Source organism: Rhinichthys klamathensis, unplaced genomic scaffold, assembly GCF_029890125.1.
Source record: "Rhinichthys klamathensis goyatoka isolate OS25496 unplaced genomic scaffold, OSU_Roscu_1.1 h1tg000474l_1, whole genome shotgun sequence".
Taxonomy (NCBI): Eukaryota; Metazoa; Chordata; class Actinopteri; order Cypriniformes; family Leuciscidae; genus Rhinichthys; species Rhinichthys klamathensis.
In genome coordinates, this window is record NW_026606962.1 from 552,153 (window position 1) to 575,131 (window position 22,979).

A 22,979-nucleotide genomic window follows, 5' to 3' on the forward strand; every position below is an offset into this window, starting at 1 on the left:
GTATGGACGAGTCTGGACCCGATCCTGAGGCTTTCAAGGACCTGCGCAGCGCCACTGACATAGCGCTACGAGCTACAAAAGCCACCGCTCAATCCATCGGCCGTGCTATGGCTAACCTGACTGTGCTTGAGCGCCATCTGTGGCTGACGCTAACAGAAATGAAGGATGCAGATAAGGCGCCATTTCTCGACGCGCCTATCTCCCAAAGCGGCCTGTTTGGACCAGCGGTGAAGGAGTTCGCCGAGCACTTCACCGAAGCCCGTAAGGACGTGCAGGCTATGCGTCACTTCCTGCCCAAGCGATCTAGCTCATCGCAGAGCCGCCAAAGGCCGCCTCAGCAGCAGCGAGCTAAGACGGCGCCTCCCGTCTCTCAGCCCAGACCTGAAACGGATTTTCGACGCCGCTCGCGCTCTGCCAACAGGAAGCAACCGCCCGAGCGACGGGGACCTCGGCCCAAGATTGTGCTGAACCCAGAGCCTCGTAAGTCCTCCTAGCTACAGGGAGAAAACGGGGGAGCGCGTGTCTCGCAAGAGCCGGACCGTTCTCTCCAAAACGTTTAAAACATTACCCAGTCCCCTTACAGGCGGCTGGAAATGTCTATACAGCAGCCAATGTGCCAGCCACACAGCTCGCCCACCTGCAAACAAACGCCGTTTTTACGGCGACACACAGAAATCACATAAAGAGCCATTTTCTGCCTGTGTCATTAAAGGGTCACGTGTCCACACCAAAGTGCGAATTCCCACATATCAAAACTGTCAACGCAGTGCCAAATGTTTTCCCAGCTCAAGCTGGACGCCCCATAAATGTAGATTGTGTGCCAACTGTCACGTATGCACCACTACACATAAGCACTGTTCCCACAGTTATAAACACTTCCCCAGTAAAAGCGGGAAGTTTTATAAGAGTAGCGCGTGTGCCCGCTGTTATGCACGCACCCCAACTCACAAACACTGTTTATATGACCAAAAACCTCCCGCCACGAGCGGGAAGTTTTATGAAAGTGGCGCGCGTGCCTACCACAGTCCATGCACCCCCACCCATAAGCACTGCCCATACAGTGTTAAACATTTCCCCATCTCACTCTGTGAGCATTACGGCGAGCGTGCCTGTAATCTCACACGCACCCCTGCACTCGGCATTCAACAAAGCTGCTCAGCGCGCGCCCGCGCCTCTGAGAGCTGTAAGCTCAGTATTAGCACAGGGCGATTCGCTGGCGGGAGCCATACGTCACTGCGACACGCCCCCAGCCAGCATTCAGCCCATATCTGTGCGAGCGAAAGCTTGGGAAAATATCCCAGACATGCCGAAATAGGTTTTGAACATAATAAAACACGGTTACTCGCTTCAATTCGCTCGCAGACCGCCCCGCTTCACAGCAGTGGTCGAGACGAAAGTGAGAAAAGATGTTTCACATGTTCTACGCACCGAGATGCTCAAACTGATAGAGAAAGGCGCTATAGAGACAGTCCCGCCCTCTATGAGCGAGGCAGGTTTTTACAGCCGCTATTTTCTCGTCCCGAAGAAGGATGGCGGTCTCCGCCCCATTCTAGATCTCAGGCATCTGAACAAAGCTTTAATGATTCGCTCGTTCAGAATGTTAACAACCAAGCATATCCTCGCGCAAGTTCGCCCAGGGGATTGGTTTCTATCAGTGGATCTGAAAGACGCTGACTTTCACATTCCGATAGCGCCTCATCACAGGCCTTTTCTGAGATTCGCTTTCGAGGGACAGTCATACCAGTACCACCATTCGGCCTGTCACTGGCACCCCGTACATTAACGAAATGTATGGATGCAGCACTTTCCCCCCTGAGACAGCGGGGAGTGCGAATACTAAATTATCTCGACGATTGGCTAGTCCTAGCACAATCAGAGAGCCAGTTAGTGACACACAGGTCTTGGATTATCAGTCACCTAGATTGCCTGGGTCTAAGAATCAATTTTGCAAAGAGCATGCTATCCCCCAGCCAGAATATTTCTTTTCTGGGAATAGTGCTAGACTCAGTGCAGATGACGGCGCGCCTCTCGTCAGAGCGCGCGCTCACTATCCGGCGCCTTGCAACATCGTTTAGAGCGGGTGCGCGCGCCCCCGTCAAGCGATTTCAAAGGATGCTCGGTCTCATGGCCTCAGCATCAGCTGTACTCCAGCTAGGATTGTTGCACATGCGTCCTCTCCAACGCTGGCTCAAAAGCCGTGTCCCCACTCACGCGTGGCGCTCGGGCCACTTTTTAATCAGAGCGAATCACGGCTGCATAAAAGCCCTGACGCCCTGGAAAGCTGTCGACTGGTATCAGTCCGGCGTGAGTTTGGGCGTGAACACAAGGAGAAAAATGATCACGACAGATGCCTCCAAAATAGGCTGGGGGGCCCTTTACGAGGGCAGGCCTGTCTCCGGCTTGTGGTCAAACCCGGAGAAGCGCCTACATATAAACTGTCTGGAATTGAAAGCGGTCGCTTTGGCTCTCAGAGCCCTGCTCCCGTACCTGAAGGACGAGCACGTCCTAGTCCGAACGGACAACATGACGGTAGTTTCGCATATAAATCGTCAGGGTGGACTCAGATCGAGCTCCCTGCACTCGATGGCCAGGGAGCTCCTCCTATGGTCCCAGCGCAACCTGCGCTCGCTGAGAGCAGCGCATGTGCCAGGTGTTCTGAACCAGGGAGCGGACATGCTGTCCAGAGACAAAGTTCTCCCAGGAGTATGGTCTCTCCACCCCCTGACGATTCAGTGGTTATGGCAAACCTTTGGCAGAGCAGAGGTCGACCTCTTTGCCTCCAAGGAAAATGCGCACTGCCCTCTCTTCTTTTCAAAGAGCACAGACGCGCTCACTCAAATCTGGCCGAGCCGCCCGCTGGATGCCTTCCCTCCGGTCGCGATGCTACCTCAGGTCATCAGTCGGATCAGGGAGGAGAAATGTGCAGTGCTCCTGGTAGCCCCGCTCTGGAAGAACCAGACGTGGTTTCCAGAACTGATGCAGATGATGCAATCTGCCCCATGGCCGATTCCACTGAGGCTAGACCTCCTCAGGCAGGCCAACGGGATGATCCTCCATCCCCGCCCCGATCTGTGGGCCCTCCATGCGTGGCCCCTCAACGGGTTCCCGGGAACCTCCCCAGTGGAGTGTTGAGAACCATCACTGAGGCGCGAGCGCCCTCTACGAGGCGCTTATATGCCCAGAAATGGAAGGTGTTCAGTGACTGGTGTAAATCCAGGAACCTGAACCCTGAGACATGATTAATTCATCACATTTATATAGCGCTTTTCTGGACACTCAAAGCGCTTCACATAGAAGGGGGAATCTCCTCAACCACCACCAATGTGCAGCATCCACCTGGATGATGCGACGGCAGCCATATTGCGCCAGAACGCCCACCACACACCAGCTTACTAGTGGAGAGGAGACAGAGTGATGAAGCCAATTGGTATATATATACACATGGGGATGATTAGGAGGCCATGATGGACAGAGGCCACTGGGCAAATTTGGCCAGGATGCCGGGGTTGCACCCCTACTCTTTCGAAAGACATCTGGGATTTTTTGTGACCACAGAGAGTCAGGACCTCGGTTTAACATCTCATCCGAAGGACGGTGCTCTTTGACAGTATAGTGTCCCCATTACCATACTGGGGCGTTAGGACCCACACAGACCACAGGGTGAGCGCCCCCTGCTGGCCTCACTAACACCTCTTCCAGCAGCAACCTGGTTTTCGCAGAAGGTCTCCCATCCAGGTACTAACCAGGCTCAGCCCTGCTTAGCTTTAGTGGGCAACCAGTCTTGGGCTACAGGGTGATATGGCTGCTGGCGAAGTACCGAGTGTGCTCGTTTTCTTACAACAGCTGTTGGAGGCAGGCCGCACCCCCTCCACGCTCAAAGTATATGTGGCTGCCATAGCGGCATCACACGACCCTGTAGAAGGACGAACACTAGGGAAAAACTACCTAGTTGTTCGTTTCCTGAGGGGCGCCAGGAGGATAAATCCCCCACGCCCCCCCCTCGGTGTCGATCTGGGACCTGGCCACGGTCCTGGACACACTCAAGCGTGCCCCGTTCGAACCCCTCCGAACTGTGCACCTTAAACAGCTCTCGCTCAAAACTGCTCTCTTGCTGGCTCTCGCCTCGGTCAAGAGAGTGGGCGACCTGCACGCGCTGTCATCAAGCGCTGCCTGCCTGGAGTTTGGACCTAACGACAGCAGGGTTGTCCTCAGGCCAAAACACGGGTATATTCCTAAGGTGCTCTCTACACCTTTCAGAGCACAGGTGATATGTTTGGCCGCGCTATCGTCTCCAGCAGACGAAAGCGACGCTAATTTACTCTGCCCGGTCAGGGCGCTCAGAGTATATTTGGAACGTTCTGCCCTGTTCAGATAGACAGAGCAATTGTTCGTATGCTTTGGCGGCCGCACCAAAGGTCTCGCTGTTTCAAAGCAAAGAATATCGCGCTGGATAGTTGATGCTATAGCGCTGGCTTATGAAGCCAAGGGCCTTCAGTGCCCCTTGGGCATCAGAGCTCACTCTACGAGAGGCATGGCCTCCTCGTGGGCGTGGTCGAGTGGGATACCCATTCAAGATATTTGTGCGACAGCAGGCTGGGCCTCACCGTCCACATTTATCAGGTTTTATAACCTACAGGTCCCCTCATTGCACTCTAACATACTGTCGGTCTAACTATGCATAGGCTGGGGTGTGTACATGCTGAGCATTGTCTCCTCCCTCATAGAATCCGTCTCTGACTGATGTAGAGGATTTTTCATGCATGACAGTACATAAAAATGTGCTTGTGTGTTTCTCTGGACGCTCCCATTGGGCCGTTCCACGTTGTCCTTTATAAAGCCCGCCTTCGGCTGGCTCGTTGGATAATTACTTTGCTTGAAGGCTCAGGCATCTGCCTCCGGCTTAATAGAGCGAAGTCAGCACGCACGGCGTTTTACATGGTGTTCCCATAGCGTAAGCTATTACGCAATAGGAGGAACCTCTCGAAAGGGAACGACTCGGTTACTAACGTAACCTCGGTTCCCTGAGAGGAGGGAACGAGTATTGCGTAATCTGCCGTGCTTGTGCTTGGTCAGTTTGCTTCAGTCGATTGAACCTAAAGAACTCAGACGACGGGGCGCCCAATATATAGCCCTTGGCCACGCCCATCTTGGCGGGCTCTGACGCGCGTGGGCGCGAAGCACGCTCATTGGAAGCGGGTTCAGAGTCGCCCCGTCATAGGTTCGTGCAGTTGCCGCAGCACAGCCAATGACCGAGCTGCCTCGCTCATTGCTGTATGCTCTGCAGCTGCAATGCGTTTTACATAAAGACTTCAATATTTCTTGAGAAAAGGAGTTTTCCCATAGCGTAAGCTATTACGCAATTCTCGTTCCCTCCTCTCAGGGAACCGAGGTTACGTTAGTAACCGAGTCGTTTTATTTTGATCGCTTCTGTAGACATCAGTTTTTATATCCGAATTATAAACTTTTATCCCACTTCGGTGATAATATGAATACGTGTAACAAAGAGATAACGATACTGTGTGAAGTTTGAAAAGACTGTGTTTGTGAAGCGGTTTCATACCTTTGACAAAGTCTGGGTCAGCAAGCAGCGCAAATGTAGATTTGAATGTTCCGGTGTGATTTTTGTGGGAAAAAAAAAGGTTTAATACACAACACACAGGCAAATCACTGTCATTTAGGAATGAGATCATGTTGGTATATGAATCGAGGTCTGCCCTATAACCCAGACAAATGAACAAAAGAGGAGATAGGCCTAGTTGTCACAACATGTAGGGAGGAACCTATTTGAAAGATCTGCAACTCCTTTTTTAATGTTGCTGTAGGCTTGACAGCCTATCCTCCCTTATTTGTCTTCTCATCAATTTGGAGGGACATCCTGTTCTTGATAATGTCACTGTACTCTCACTACTTGTTGATGACTGCTCCATGGCATATCTAATGCCTCAAAAAAAGTTATTTGTAGCCCTCACCTGAGTGAAACTTTTCAACAATGAGATCCTGGTCAGTGATTTGTAAACTCTTTGTGGCCAATGGTTCTTGTAATAGCATGCAACCAAGAAGATGACAGAAAAATCTTATAAGACCAGCTACAATTTATTTGGAGTCACTTCAGGTGAAGGCAGGTGTGTACTATTTCACATGAGCTTAATGATTGGTTCATTCTGAACACAGCTAAAAATTTCAAATTCTTTCCTTTTCCTTTAAATCCTTGCTTATCTGGCTTATGCTACTCCGAGCAATGTCTAAACTTTGTATTTTGAGCACTTCTTGCATTGTTTTTGTCTCTTCACGATGACTCGCTTGGTTTAGTCTTCAGTTGTAAGTCGCTTTGGATAAAAGCGTCTGCTAAATGACTAAATGTAAATGTAAATGTAAGCTACATACCCAATTGTTATGCACACTATGCAGTTAGGTTATTTTACGTTTTTTTAATTTGTATATTTTTTTTTAGAGAGTTCTATTACTGTATCGCTTAAATAGAAAAGAGTGGCATTATGAACACAAAAAAAAGTCAGAGATATTTTTTAAACCTGTTTTTATGATATCAGGAAGCAAAAGTTCTTAGAAAACTATTCACATTGCCAAATTTATCACTAGACAATTCTAAAATAATTCATTTTTACTAAGCAAAGTCATTAAATTACATTTGAGAAACGTAATTTTTGTTTTTTTGTTGTGTAAAGCAATCTGCTATATTTTGTGATGTAGCACTTATTAACTTTTTCATGTTTGAACTAATTAACCCTCTGGGGTTCTTTGGACCAAATGGACCCGAAGAATTTAATAAAAATAAAAAATAAAAAAATGTGTAAAATCATAGCTTCATCGGAATGGTCCGAAATTTGGTGACTTTGTTGGTACTTGGTATATGAACACCCAAACAAATTGGGGACAGGATTTGAATAGTCTAAGTGGTTGTAAAAAAAATGGTCACACTCAGGGTCTTCGGGTCCAAATGGACCCGCCATAGGAAATGAATGGGAAATTGACAAAAATGTGACAATACAGAGTTGTTTTGTGCGTACAATCAACAAATCAGCCACGATCCAGAAAAAAAGCACACAACAGTGAAGGGGTGAATCTATAAAACATCAAGAGTGCAAAACAGACACACACACACACACACACACACTTTTATACACAAACACACTAATAAATTCAGATTACATAAATATGTTTTGAATTTTTAAAAATCACAGCTTCATCGGAATGTTACGAAACTAGGTGACTTTTATGGTATTAGGTATGTGAACAAACAAAAAATATTGAGGTCATGATCCAAGCATGCTAAGTGGTCGTCACACTTCTGCTCTTTGGTCAAAAATGACCCCCATAGGAAATGAATGGGAAATTGTCAGAGTTTTTTTTTTTTTGCATACAATCTACAAATCAGCCAGGATGCAGAGAAAAGGACTCAACAGTGAAGGGGTGAATCTCTAAAACATCAAGAGTGCAAAACAGACACACACACACTGTATTATATATTTATAATAATCTGTATTATAAAGTAAAACTGGCACTTCAAATTACCATTTAAACCAAACAAACAAACAAAAAACAAGACAAAAATAGTCTTTGAGAATCTGTTATTATATTTTAAAATCAACAACCTGAAAAAAATTGTCAAAGATGTGCAAAACTCACAAGAATTCTGAACCCTTTCTACAGAGAGCTGTAAATCCACTAGTGGTAAAAATGTGCTATTGCGTGATAAAAATGCTCAGTGTGTCCAGCAGATGGCATCCATCTCATTTCAAAAATTGTTTTCATGAGGCCTAGGCTTGACTCTAAAATGAAATACAGCTTTAAAAAAATAATAAAAAATAATACATATTTATAAAAAAATTATATTATATTCAATGGGAAAAAATGGGTCATAATTATTGCATAAATATTAATTATAAATCATAAAATTTTCTCAAAACACCAAAAAATAAAAGAAATTTTTTTATAAAAAACAAGTAAAAAAAATATATATATGATTTTCTTTTAATAAATATGAATCAAACCCTTCCGGACCATTTGGTCCCGAAGACCCTGAGTGTGACCCTGAAATGAAGGACCCCAGAGGGTTAAATCTGATGTCCATTTATTGTTAAACAATGGCACCAAACCATGCAAAACACATAACATTCTTAACAACTTCCAACTTGAAAAATGGATTGCAAAACTATTTTAATTCAAAACTTTAAAAACTGAAATAAATCGCCATCATTGTTTAAATTGAAACATATTACAATATATTTAAAATATATTTGCAGGCACAAAGCAAACATTATACAAGACACAGATTGTTTTACGTTTGCCCATTATGTTTTAATGGGCAATGCTGCAATTACAGTATATAACTTTAAGATACGAAAGAAAATATTATATTAAGAAGAATGTAATATGACAAAAAAGTAACATTCATCCTTTGAAAGTCTTGTCATTTGGTTTGTGACCCGTGCTGGCAAAATGAGTCGCCATGAGCAAATTTTCAAAAATTAGTTCTTGTTATTTTCACATTCTTTATTAAAGAAACCTTCAAAATGATGTATGATTTGTTGGAATCAGACCAAAAATGACTGAGAATGATCGATTTCCTGTTTGAAATCGATTGTCAGCGAAGTCAATTTTGAGAAAAATCGAGGTGAAACTTTCTGAAGGTTCCAAAAGAAAATCACCTAGCAACAGACAGCCTATATATTCAGACCTACTGTACTGAACGAATCTAATAATATGGTACACATCAGATGTTTTCTGCCCCACAGTTAACCAAACGTTCACTTAAGACATGACAGATAATGTTTGTGTTAATACACGCCAAGAGTGATATTATGAAATGAAATACTGTAATTCTGTGCGTCTGAGGCATCTTCGCGCGCACACTTTGTGTTAGTCAGTGCAAGATCATTTTGTTTATATCAGCATGAGTTTGAAAATCACATTGCATTGGTTCAAACTCATGCCATCGAGAATTTGCTATGAATATTGTGCTAAGGGGAAGCTGTAGTCGTCGAGAAGCGAGCAGAGAAAAATGGCAATTTTCATGGACCGTACAAATAAAGATACTTTTGGATGTTTAATTGTTATTTGGAGCATTGGGATCGCTAGATAAGGGCTTAATGAACAAATTTTTGTGAAAACCACAAATTTGATCAAAGTTGACATATTTCACTTGTTTTGCCTGTAGCTTGTAATTAGCCTGTGCGCATTTCGACACATTTTGCCAGGATGGGTCACATTTCTTCATTCACGGAGTTTACTTTACCGTTTTTTTTTTACATTTAGTGATACAATATTTAGTGTAATCAGTGCTGAAAGTGTTTGAGCACTGAATGTAATTATATTGTGACCTGAATCTCATCAGATTCCAGATTAAGCGGGTTATGATCCTCCACAGTACTGTCAAATTTGGGACAGATGAACTCAACAGGTTTCCAGTGTGGTCTTCGCCCACTTCCTCTTTGTCGGAAAGGGGCAAACCGCAACCATTTCTTCACTACATCAGCAAACTGGTGGTGTGTGGCCTCCTTTCCTACGGGTGTCCTCTTCAAGGCACCTGCAGAGAACAGAGTTGAAACATTACTTCACATGAAGATCTAAAACTGTTGTACTGAAACATAATTTTAAAGGTTGCTTACGAAATAAAACTCCCTGCAGTCTGGTGTTTCTGAAGCTCCGTTTCTGTCCTCTGCCAACCCAGTTGAGCTCCGAGCCCACACTGAAAGAGAGAACAGCGTGCATAAGACGCCGGACCGCATCATCCACCGTGGCTCCGCCCATCCTTGAGAGATGTGACACCTATGGAAAAATCAAAATATGAAACAATACTCAGTACAGGTGAAGGGAAGTGTGTTACAAGAAAATGTTTGATTGAGGTTTACAAAATGACATAACCCATTATTACATGTGCTGTAGAAACTGTAAATTGAAGAGTAGATTTACAGTAGCCTATTTATTATTTACCATTCTCCTCTGAGATTCAGTATCCTCTAAATGCTGCTCCGTTTCATCAAGCTGTTCCATAGTTCTCAGTGGCAGATCTATGTCAAGTGGTTCGTCCTCCTCTTCACACACTTGTCCATGAATCCTGGCCTGCAGGTCTTTCAGAACTTCCCACTGCCTCTGTTGCTCCTCCTTGATCTCAATAAGAAGGGATATGATTTTCTTGTGGGCCGCTGTCTCTGTAGTTGTAAAAGGGTAGATTTAGTGAAGACCTACAAAAGGTTAAAATTCAGCATTGATATCAACTGCATCAGTTGAGTTCCATTTGTGTGCAGGTATCCATGTGTCTACTTGGTGTTAAGTGTTGCTAAGGTGTTCTGGGTTGTTTCTGTAGGCTGTTTCTATATACAGTACACATTTTATTCTATTAACAGGAATTTTATGTTGTACATCTGACAGTACTCTAACATAGGGACTTGATTGAATCATTGGTTCATTGTTTGCTATAGAGTGCAACAGGCAAGTTCTGAATGTAAAAACTACATTTTAACAACAACTTATAAATCATTAAAGACAGCCTTACTGCAAGCTACGAGGTCGTTAATCGATAGTATTTGCTTATGTATGAAGCCATTAGTCCGCATTATTTCAAATTAGTTTTAAAATAATCATGTTTAACAGATTTTGTGGTAAAAAACTACAAGTAAAATGCATCAAAAGATCTTGTTAGCTCCGTTATATATAGGCCTATATTATTTATATATATATATATATATATATATATATATAACGTTTTGCTATAGCCTATATATATATATATATATATATATATATATATATATATATATATATATATATATATATATATATATATATAGTTCAGCAGTGTTTCGTCAGCAGAACAATCCAAAAACACATTAAATAGTACAGCTCAGCCAAGACAGCCTCGCTCCCACTTCCGTCAAAAATCAAAGATGGCGCTGCTGTGAATAAGGTCTATTCCTGCGATCTCATGTGATTGACAGGTTGTCCCGCCCTCGCGCCAGTAAACGCGTCATCAGAGAGATGTCGTCATTGCAAGAGAGAAGAAAAGTAACTTGCATTAAAGTTTAGTAGGGTACATGAATAAAAAAATAATGTTGTACATGGATAAATAATTTAGAACAAATACTGCAATATTCCATAAAAAATTAAAAGTCAGTTTTGATTTCATGGTGACTGAGGGGTTTTTTTTTGTAAGGAGGTTCAAAGGAGGTTGAAGTAGAGTGGAGGTTTAAAATCATTCGATGTTTTATATATTTAAATAGATAGAGTATAACTTCCATTTAAAAAAACTTAAAGTCAAGACATTTTAACACAACACAAATCCATAACGATTTAAGAAAAGCGATGTAAAGTGGTCATTTTCACTGCCTACAGTACCTGAAGATGAAGATGCATTCTCTAGCATTAACTTTTCTGCCACTCCTGCAGGATTGTAGGACTGTGAATCCGCGCTGAAATTCACCTCCGCCCGCCCCGGGATGTCTTCTGCGCTCCTTCTCAAGTCTCCGGGCAGAGGGTTCATATCCTCCTCCTCAGGCACCGCTAAGCGTCTCTGTGCCATTTCTGCCATGTGTTTACTCACTAAACCCTCCGCCCGGCGGTTTATGGCCCAGCTCGAACGACCGACACTGTTTGGGTCCATTTATACGGGTGTATTTATTAATTTACAAATAGCACTTTATGCAAAATTTGCTACTCTTGAGAAACACTGCGATATATGCGAGAAATAGGCGGAAATGATTATCAAACTGTCCCCAGCCAGCGCACGTATCACGTTACGCAAACGTCACAGCAACGTTGGCAGAACGTTGGGAATTTTGAAAGAACTACAATTCCCACAAGCATATCGTGACGTCACCCGTCGCTTACAGGCGCGCAGTTAAATTTAACTTAATCAAAATGTTGTGGATAGATTTGGAATGTTTCCTTTGTAAATGCTTAGGCATGAAAGTTTACTTTTCTGAAAAGATTTTTTTTTTTTTTTTTATAGACAAAGATTACCAACAAATCTGGCCTTTATTGTTAATCTTTGTTTGATTACGGGGAAATACCATATACATAAACAAAAATGTGCAAAAGAAAAACCCAACTTTTTGTTATTTCAGATAGATATAAAAAATTATAGTGAGTTAGGGGCGCACTATATGCAAAGCTTTTATGCTATTTATATGATTATCTCATTGCTGTTCCTTTTTCTGTTTATATTTATTTTTTCTTCTTTCCCCCCTTCTATTTACTTGTATTACTATTTTATATATTATACTTCTTTCTCTTACACACTCACTTATCCATGTTTTCATGCCAATATACAGTATATTCATGTTCAAATCAAGGAAGTGTAATAGGCTATGTTGTTTGAGATGCATCTGTGCTTATGATGGCTAAATGTTTGAAAATGTCATCAACAAATATAGTAGCGTAAAACATGCAATTACAGACTTCTTTGCTCTAAATCAACTAATAACAACAGTTTTGTGTGAGGGCTACGGGTAGGTTTGATATTTTGGAAATATCTTTATCTCTGTAGAACCAATCCATTTATTAGATGCCTTTATACAGTGAAAGCAACATGCCTGTTTTTATGGCTGAAATGACAATTAGCGAACAATAGTGTTTACCTCAGCAAAGATCATTTTAATTATGCTCAAGTAGCAAAAAAAAAAAAAAAAAAAACTCTGATATACAACTGAAACACCTGAACAAAATAGTTTAGTACATAAAGCCAACCACCATTCTTTTTATGATTCCTGAAATGCAGAAGACATCAATTAATCAGAATGAAATATCTATGCTTTCATTGGAGAGTTTTCCATTGGAAAAAAAGAAAAAGAAAAATGAAAACATGCAATAATCTAAGAGGTCTAATTTCACTGCTGTCCGTCCAGTGCTCAACAATGTGTAATAGTAATGAACATAAATAATTCCTTATATTAAAATATCCCATGCGACTTAGCAAACCAAGGGTGTTCAAACCCTCAACACAACAACAACAAAAATAAAATAAACAAATAAAGGACCCAAACATTGTACAGTATCTATGAAAATATTGTCAACAGATATACAGGCAAAGACAAAAAATATGAAGACATTTTCTTGTATAATTATGTACATCAGCAATGCATCACCCTGTAAAAGTCACTTTTTATTAAAATATGCCTGAATCCATGAAGAAATATCAGCAGACAAGAAAAGGAAATAGGAGTGTAACTTGTCTAATTGTGGGCTAATTGGTTGTGCATGCCCCCATTATTATTATCATTATATTTGTGCGTACAAACGAACAGCAGCACTTTGATTTTCAGAAGTGATGATGAGGACCAAATAGCATCGATCAGTACATAATAACTATTGAATCTGTAGATCGCTATGGCTGGTATATTGCAACCATAAACATAGGCATTAATGTCCCACAACCTGTAAGCAGCAGTGCTCATATTCTGAAGCATTACAGTTGCAGTGATTGTTAATTTAGTTGCACCTCAAAGCCTCTTTTTACTATCCTTGATATCGAGCATATAGAGTGCACAAACTCTGTCAAACCTTACTGAAAGTAAGTAGCATATATATGACTCTAAGAATGTGATGTGTCATGTTTAGGATTTACAAGAAAAAACACAAACACAGTAATTAATCTACACATTATTGCATTTGTTGAACAAAACTTTTCATTAAACCCTGCCTTCCCGAAATCTTCCTTATAATACCCTGCTTTACGAAGAAGAAAATAATGAACTAACAATCCTCAGCATCCAAACACACCTCGTACACTCTACTTGGATTACACCTAGCTTATATTTACCAGGAATATCACATTGCTTAAACCCTAGGCCTCCTGTTGCATTTTTGGGAAGTAAACTAGGCCTAATGTCTATTATGAGTAATATAGAAAACAAAATGTTCATATTTGCTCATATAATCTGCCAACCTAGGGAAAAATTATCCTCTTTTTTATATCATAGATAAAAGAATGACCTACAAAAATGTGACCTTTGATTTTAAACATGCTAAAACTACGTTGACAGTAAGTTGACAAATTAGTTGTTTTTTTTAAGCTAAAGAATTCACTTGAAGCACGGCCTACAGACTTTTAACAGCAGGAAACAGTTCTAAACATTTTGCGTTACAAAATACAAAGTTGCGTTTGTGATAAAAATACTTTGCCGCAATACTCTTCCAGATATGTCATCTAAATTCTATCCTTAAAATATGACAAACAATTACACACCCAGTATCAACCAGTGCATAAAACACAACATTTCCCTGCAATGTGCCTTCGGACTAGAAAACCTGCATGACGTTTCTAACTAGACTAAAAGAGTCCATAGAATCGCTACTTTGTCAGCTCACTAAAAACCTCTGTAAGGAGAAATAGTCCAAGCATCCACACATTGTGCCACAGTTAAAAGTTTACAGCTGTGATACATTGTGGCGGTGTCTTTTTACAACCCCCAGAAGCAGAGGCATACAAAACAAAGTATTTAAATCGTCCTTCTAAAAGAAGGCCAAGAAATGAGTCCTGGTCACATCAGCATAAAGAACGTCTGAAAAATCCAAATTATTACCTGCATCCCTGGAAATGAATTCTGATCCTTGTTTTACTGAGAGGATTTCTTGAAAAATTCCTTGATAAACTCTAAGATTAGAGCGGCATGCTAAGAGAAAAATGACTTGACCTCTTCTAGAGCAAATTTGATTGTTTTACATCTATGGTTTGATTTGAAACAGTCTTATCAACGTTAGATGTTAGCTTCATTTTACCAGGACAAGTTCCTGTTAATCAGCTTCTTAGGTTTGTGGCTCACTCACTCCATTCACTCTTAACAGGGAATGGGCCGATCTTAAATGTCAAAACAGTTAAGTATAAAATATATGTGTGTATATATATTTATATGTTTTCCCCTTGCCTGCCGAAGTTTTGAGTGTTCAAAAAATCTCTACAATTACCTCGGATGTCACGTCACACCGATATCAAATAGTAGAAACTGTTTACGCATCAAGTCAAAGGTGCATCTAAAAGGGTGCATAATATTCAGAGATGAAGGAGAAGGAATCCAGTAGAAAAGGATGACACGTAAGCTCTGAAGGACAAAGCGGCGTAGCCTGGCTGAAACTCCAGAACGGTCTCTTCTTTGGGACAGCTGTGGGTTGGTTTCGTTTCAGTACGTCATAGGAAAGCAATGTGCATAAATAGTTTTCAATAAATTAATAAATAAACTTTTCTCTGTTTTCAGTATATACAGAGTGTTAGAGACGAAAGAATGTTCATAAACACATCTACGGAAATCCCATATATCGTCTCACTAAACATAAATATGTTGGTTGTAGCGTTCCAACATGTGTCTCCACACAGGTGCAAACAAATGCCCGCTGTCTCTCTAAAAGCGATCTCAAGCCTTTCGCTTTTATTACCTTCACTGCACGGTAAACATATTCTCATTGGAAAAACGTAGACACCGATGACCCAGGCATCCGGATCAATCTGTCATATGAAGGTTGAAAGTGACTTGGTAATGCCCAAATTAAAAAGAGGACTGTTCACAAGTATTTACTAGAGGTCACCAGTACCTTTCAGCAAAAAAAGAGAACCCTCATAAATCTATCATTTTACCGATATTAACAAGTCCAGTCTCTTCTTCCGTCAATTAGCAGCTAACAAAATAAATGCCATCATAAAATACATTTAGATCATATTCTTTAAATATGTAATATGCAAAATATTTTGAAAAACAAAAAGTATTCACATCAAACCAGGCAGTAGTCATCTTTACTACATTCCTGTCCCGTCAGAACAGTCTTTATACATTATCAGTCAACAGGACCATGCCTCACACACAATCCTCTCTCCTCTTGTACCGCCACAGACCCAGAGACTCTATCAATATTGCACCCATTGAAAAGAAAAAGAGAGGATCGATAGATGATCAGCTAGATCAATAAATAAATATTCCTTCAGAACAAGAGCCGGTCTGCCTCTGATCAAGGACTTGTGCCATTATCCTCGCAAGGTCAAGGAGGGAGGGCCGGGAAAAGGAACGCTTCTCATTCTTCGCGGCAGGTGGGCAGATTGACGAAGGTGAATACGTTGAACTCGATGAGGATGGAGAAACACAGAAAGACAGCGTACATCAGCAAACAAATGAAACCCAAACGCCTGTCCAGTTTCCAGTTGTTCAAATGTACACCGAGAACCTGAGAGGGAAAGAAAGGGTATTTGTGAGAGATGGATTCAAAGGACATTTGTTTGAATAAGTGTTTTTAATTGCTCTCACATACCGTGAGAAACACAGATGCCAGCAGCAGCCCAACCGAGAAGATCAGGCCTTTACTGTTCAGGTGAATCTGAGAAGAGATGCAGAAATGTTAGAACTTGCACTTGCACCAAAATTGGCTATTTCCTTTTTGTCTAAATTTCTACTTTAAACTTGCAATTGTTTTCCAGTTTTCTGCTTCCTCTCACGTGACTAACGCAAACATTCTGCATTTATCAATATCATCCGATATTGAATATTTAATTGTTTATGCTCATTTACTTTATTTGTATATTTAGATTATGTTTGCCATCAAGCAACACACACATAAAGTTAGTATTTAAAAACAAAATAATAATTTAATAAGACTCAATATCCAATATAACTTTTTCATATTGTACATTATAATGCTGGGATGATTAAAATCACTTGTAACTTTCATTTTTTGGGGGTATCTATTTAGACAAAACAATTTAGAATTTTACAATTAGCCATATATTGATTTTTGGCAATAATAACAAAAATTATTAGCGGTCTCGGTGCATCACTAATGTCACACAATTTCCGGGTTAAAGGTTGTAACTAAACAAACAATAATGATTTTTCATTTGGTCTCTGTCAATGTTCTCCGCCATTGACGAGTTATCTTGTCTTTTATAAGAAAACGATTCCCTGCCATTGACGAGATTTTACAGCGTTCCATGTTATCGCTGTTATAAGGAGGGGGGGGGGGGGGGGGGGTTATTACGCATCTCCTGAACGAGTACGGTATTTTCAGATCAAAACACAGGTAAAGAAGATTTACTCCATCTATGTTGTGATCATCGTACTGAATCTAGATGTAGTCTTTGACAAAAACGTGATTTTCTCAGCTTTTTGCTAAAAATGTTGCTTTTTTTAATGAAACTTAAATTCAAGTGTTGATAAAAAAAGAATGCATGAAGATATAATAAAACATTTTTTGTTTAAAAGCAGAGGGTCTGTTCTTTCTTTTGATATATTGCATGCAATTGCATTCATACAAAAAAATATTCTGGGGGCCATGCCATTTTTGTGAAAATGAACAAAAACGCTGGCGGTGGCTGGCGACTTAAAAAAGAAAAATGCTTGCAGGGAAAGAGTTAAGCATTTGCCAAATGAATCATTAAACAATAATGAAGATTACGACATTTTGCACTTACTGTGGAACCATAGTCGATGGCCAAAGTCTGGAGGGTCCAGGGCAGACCAAGCCCTATCAGGATATCAAACACATTACTACCAATGGAGTTGGATATAGCCATGTCACCCATTCCTGAAAAAGATTGATAGACAGTTTAAAGACTGAACATATTACAATCATCATAATCTAGAAACAATTTCATATCTGCAAATAAAACTTCAACACCCATAATGCACTTTTGATTTTGACTCCGCATCTTTGTGCATCCGACTGTCCAGGAGCAGGAATACAAAAATTCTGAAGTTTGATCAGTAGCTTTGTATTGTTAAAATGTCGGTAGTATATGTAAATTAACAATGTGTTAATTACAATTATTCTTTTTTTTATTCAATTCTATTATTTATTCAATCTCTTCCCGACAAAGCAAACTGATTATTTTATTCAGGGAATGAGTGTAAATAATAAAGCTAAAGCGTGAAGAAATAATCATTCGTTCCTACCTTGCCGTGCCACAATTAGACTGGCCAAACAGTCAGGAACGCTGGTGCCAGCAGCCAAGAAAGTGATGCCCATAATGACATCAGGGATGCCCATAGTGTAACCGATCACTGTGACCTGCCACGAAAGTGTCAACAGGTCACTGAACGATTCTAAAAAAGAAGTTTAAGAATTTATAAAATCAATATTTCTGCGGCAAGCCTTACCATCCACACCATGATGTAAGAGAAGAAAGCGATCCAGAGGGTGGAATTGATGAACGAGACCATATACCAGCGCTCCCAACGAGGCGAGGCACAGTTGGGCACGGTCAAGAACAGCAGTAGACTCAGTGGCCAGGCCAGCAGCCACTTTAGCTTATTAAAGCCCCCACCTGCATAAGATTAGAACATCATTTGAGTCATTAGTCTTTTATCAAACACTCTCATTCAAAGCAGCTTACAGAACACTTCCTGCCATGAGGGGCTTTCGCACCGGATAGTTCTAGGAACTAGCCACCAGGGTGGTTCCCTGAGAACTAATGGTTCCCTTAGGAACATTTTCCTGGTTGCATCCGGACCGCCAGTAGGAACTCTGAAGTGACGTAAGCCGCACTTGTTGTTGTGATAGAACTGTTATACATAGAAAGACAGTATATGAAAAGGTATTAGAGTATGCCATGTGGTTGATGTCTAGTGTTGCTAGGTGAGCAGAAATACATAATCATGTTTTGCTTGGTCCCCTCGAAGTTGCGTTGAATTTTCTCCTCAGCGTAAAGGTTAAGAGGCCCATCTATAACTGATTTCCATGTTCGTAGAGTTAGTTTCTGGAGTAAATATATAGGCTATAATCTGTGTGTTTACGTAGCTTTTTTGAAAATGGCCGGTGCTGGTGTTTCGCCATGCATTTGGCCAATCAGCGTACACTAACGCTTGACAAATCCATCAACAACTGTAGCGAGTAGGATCAGTCAACAAACACGGTGAGTCATGTCATCTTCTCCTCTTATTGTCACTTGCACTTCATGTAACATGTATATCATATAGTCGGGGAGCCAAAGTCTCAGAAATGGGTTGAACCTGACATGGTCTGTCATACTTTTTATTTGTGTTTTTTCTGTTAACTTTGACCCTAATAACCAATAATTGGAGTGTCTGCTCTGCCGGAAATATTGCGATTTTTTTTTTGGCCCATTTTAGTGTGTGCACCCTTTATTTTTTATCAGAAAAATGTGAAAAATATTTTTTTTCCTCAAATCCTCAGTGGATTGGGTAGGCTGTCAATAAATGCATTCCAGATACACAGAACTCATGTGCTGACAACATCCACTGAAAAAATAACTCTTAAAACACATTTCTACATGATTTTGCATCAATTTCATGCAAAAAAATAGGCGTTTTCTCACTTTTTTTTCAATATTTTCATCTGTACTTCATTGGCAATCAACTATTCCCCTAAGTTATGACATCAGTCAATATGCCATTCTTTTCACCAAACAGTATACTCATTCCACAGAAAAAAGTATAAAAATTCAAACAAAATTAAATGGATCTGTGATGATTTCACTACTAGTTGGCAATCAACAGGCTCAGAACTTCAATCTAATTTTTGACTACTCTCAAAATTCCAAAAGACATACTACACATTTAACATCATGGCACACTTACACACACACACCCATGATCTTAGTAATTTGAATGAGTTTGGAACAACAAACCAACGGTTACCAACGGTCTTCGAAGCTGCTCATCATTGTCTGTGGTAAGTGACAGAGACTTTAGTGAATACCGGTAGGTCTGCCCCAGCGTTTTGGGAAAAGAATGGTAATATGGATATTGTAATGGAAACTGAAAGGACCATTCCAGTCTTCAAACAAGTATATTTCTGATGATTCCTCATCCCAAACGTATCCCTGTAGCAGCAGCATTCATTCTGTTCTAGTTTACATAGATAGCTTTAGCTGTTTTAGCTCGTTTCAGTGGTTTCTTTAAACGGCCATAACTCCTCACAGGAATGGGGTAGAGACTTACTTTTTTTTTTTTTAAATGTTCAGAATCTTATGCTCATGTGTCCTATATGTTTATTTTGAGAAATTGCGAAAATTTCAACTGGACTTTCTTTACTCTAGGTAAAGAAATAGATATGAGAATAAATACTGTTACAGGGATACGTTTGGAGCGAGGAATCATTAGAAATACACTTGTATGAAGGCTGGTGTGGACCTTGAAGTGTTTTTCATGTCAGACAGATAGAAGGCTAGTAAGGATAACTAAAGGCTGCACTAAATGTTAGCTGCCGTTAGCAATTATCTACATGGCCAGTTGTTACGTTCAGCTTTAGACAATGCAGACTGTACACAATACTGAACAATACACATGTTCTTTAAGATGTAAACATACTATATATTATGCATAGTTTGTTTTTGTATAAAGACCTGTACAGTATATAGAGTGATTTGTCAAAACCTAGTTAGCTAGTAGTGTCAAACATCTAGATTTATTTCACCTGAATATACAATATTTCCCATTATAATAGCCTTCTCTGTCAGCACAGATTTACATGTGATAAATCCAGGGAGATAGTCAGGCTAACGGTGAAGATTTCAGAACTAGAGACACGCATCCACATTTTAATTGAGGTTAAAGGGATACTTCACCTCTGGAAAGATGAATGTGTATTTAAAATGGGTCATTTATGTAGAAGAAATGTGAAATTATTTTTGAATTTGGAGCTTTCTAGACTGAGAAAAGCCAGAAAATGTATTTTTGGCTTATGTGGATGAAAGACTCCCAGAATGCACTTGCTTCGCTGCCCTAGGAGGCCACGCCTACCAGCACAGTAGTTAAACAACAAGTCTAGGCCACTAGTGAGTCTCCGTGATGAGTTTCGAGATCGCCCAAAATGTCCGGGATTCGGCTTTTGCGTTCTACAGTCGCCATTAATTATGTTTACTGTGGCGAGCAGGACGAGACTGAGGGCCGCGGGAGATTGGCGTGAGGCCGGTGGCGTGATTACCGATGAGCGACACCTGTGAGACGCACCGGTCTCGTTTCTCTCACGGAGGAGCGGGAATTTTCTTAGCAATGTTAAAACGCACATCAACCGATCACTTGCTACATTCAGATTCACCAATCGGAATGAATTCAGTTAGATTGAAACAAAAGGTGTGAATGTAAACAGTGAATGGCGACTGCAGAAAGCAAAAGCTGAATCCAGGCCATTTTGACAATCTCGACGGCCGGACATGTCCAGGAAAAAGAGGATAGTAACCCCTACCACTACTCAGCTTTCTCCACAGAACAAGAGCCTGCTAGCTTAGCTTCTAAAAAAAGATGTCTCACACTATGTGTACATTCTGTGAGTGAGATCCCACCCTCTATGGGCGGGTTGAAAACATGCGGGACAGCCCCTACTACTGGCTGTAGTCTTTAGCCTCTGGCCAAAAAATCCTCCGATGACGCAAAATGACGATTTTTGCGTCATCGGAGGATTTTTTCCAGACAAAAAATACATAAATCTCTCGTCTCAGGGGAATATGAGGGTGGAAAGCATGGTAATTCGAAAATACTACAGGTTTCCTACTAATACAAAGCTTAATGCTAAATCCTGAAGTATCCCTTTAATTGTAAGAGTGCAAGGGCTTTAGATACTGCTTTTGATGCTACTAGCTTAGTGAACACTGTACATTGTTCTGTCCCGGCTGTAGTAGAGCCCGTGCAGCAGGTCAATCGAATGACAGTGAGACGCTGTAGTCGCGGGATAAAACACCGCTCTTCCGTTCCGATTACCAAAACAAATAGATTCTCCAAACAAGCATGTCGATCATTATTTTCGCAGACTGACTAAATAGGGTATAAGTTAACCTCATGGAATCTTTTAAATGTGAAAGTAGGAAATTGATCGATGGAAAGAACAATTATAGTGACATGTTTGCTAACGAAATAAACCAATAGGCTTTATGCCCAGCTGCACTACTTCCTGAACTTCAGCCAGCTCCTTGTTTCCTGTCTGACATTATTGGACAAACTGATTAACCCAGGTGTGTCTGGTATTTGTTACTGGTCAGGCACACCTGGATTAATCAGTTTGTCCAATAATGTCAGACAGGAAACAAGGAGCTGGCTGAAGTTCAGGAAGTAGTGCAGCTGTGCATAAAGCCTATTAAAAGCCATTTGTGTGGTGTGGCTTTTGTGTTCATGGTTAAGTGCTAATCTAATTTGCATTCCCACTGAAAAACAAGCGTTCTAGCGCAAAAATCTTGCCTATAAATAGTGTTGCGCGCCTTCTTATCAAATTCAAGTGATCAACCTCTCCCTCTATTTTGCTTGGGAACTAATGTGGTCGGAACCAATGTTTACAGGACTGCGTTCCCTGGAATCCTCTCAAACGGAACACTTCTAAATTCCGATTGGTTGCCGCCGAACTGCGTTATAGCTCATTACCATAAAGTTGACCTGACTTCAACTTCTCCACGCCGCTCTCACCGTCCAAGACGCACCGCTAAGCCCTCGCCGGAGCTCGGTAAGTGGTGTCCGCAAAATAAAAATAATATAGAATTCATAGACAATTGGAAAAGTTTTTGGGGCAGACCTGACCTGTTGAAAAGTGATGGTATTCATCCTGTCACAGTGTCTGGTTTGTGTTTCCCTGGGTAACCACCAGAGGTCCTCTTCCACCACGGTGTCATTCACTCATACTACATTTCCCATCATCCTGTTCTGTCACTCATTGATCATTGCACACAGTTGTTTCCCGTCACCTTGTTAGTATCTGTGTGTATATATACCCTGTTTGTTCAGTGTTTGTCACGGAGTCCTTGTTACATGTCATGTCACTTCCGAAGTGTCTGGTTTGCTGGTTTCTTGTTTTTGTTCGCTGGTTTCTTGTTTTTGTTCGCTGGTTTCTTGTTTTTGTTCGCTGGTTTCTTGTTTTTGTTCGCTGGTTTCTTGTTTTTGTTCGCTGGTTTCTTGTTTTTGTTCTTGTGTTTGGATTGACTATTTGGAGTTTGACCCTTGCCTGGACTGTTTTTTGTGAGTACGGATTACCTTAATAAAATACTGAATTGGATCTTACCGTTTCCAGTGTGTGTATCATGACAGAAGGACTCCGTCATGCAT

General features: G+C 41.0%; 2 protein-coding genes across 2 annotated transcripts in view; both read right to left on the minus strand.

Annotated features, from left to right (window-relative positions):
• Positions 1 to 9,314: 9,314 nt before the first annotated feature.
• On the minus strand, positions 9,315 to 11,749 carry si:dkey-187a12.4 (uncharacterized). The gene is made up of 4 exons (XM_056236949.1): positions 11,353 to 11,749; positions 9,952 to 10,169; positions 9,627 to 9,786; positions 9,315 to 9,544 (listed from the first exon to the last, which is right to left on the minus strand). Exons 1-4 carry the CDS (start codon positions 11,615 to 11,617, stop codon positions 9,327 to 9,329), a joined length of 861 nt encoding a protein of 286 aa, XP_056092924.1. The 5' UTR covers positions 11,618 to 11,749; the 3' UTR covers positions 9,315 to 9,326.
• Positions 11,750 to 14,013: 2,264 nt separating this feature from the next.
• Positions 14,014 to 22,979, minus strand: part of slc24a3 (solute carrier family 24 member 3) — a 132,845-nt gene continuing 123,879 nt past the window's right edge. The window contains exons 13-17 of the mRNA XM_056236948.1: positions 18,090 to 18,256; positions 17,886 to 18,000; positions 17,405 to 17,517; positions 16,249 to 16,314; positions 14,014 to 16,164 (exon numbers count right to left, since the gene is read on the minus strand). Coding sequence (XP_056092923.1) covers positions 16,015 to 16,164; positions 16,249 to 16,314; positions 17,405 to 17,517; positions 17,886 to 18,000; positions 18,090 to 18,256 — 611 coding nt within the window. The 3' untranslated portion in view covers positions 14,014 to 16,014. The remainder of the gene's footprint in view (positions 16,165 to 16,248; positions 16,315 to 17,404; positions 17,518 to 17,885; positions 18,001 to 18,089; positions 18,257 to 22,979) is intronic.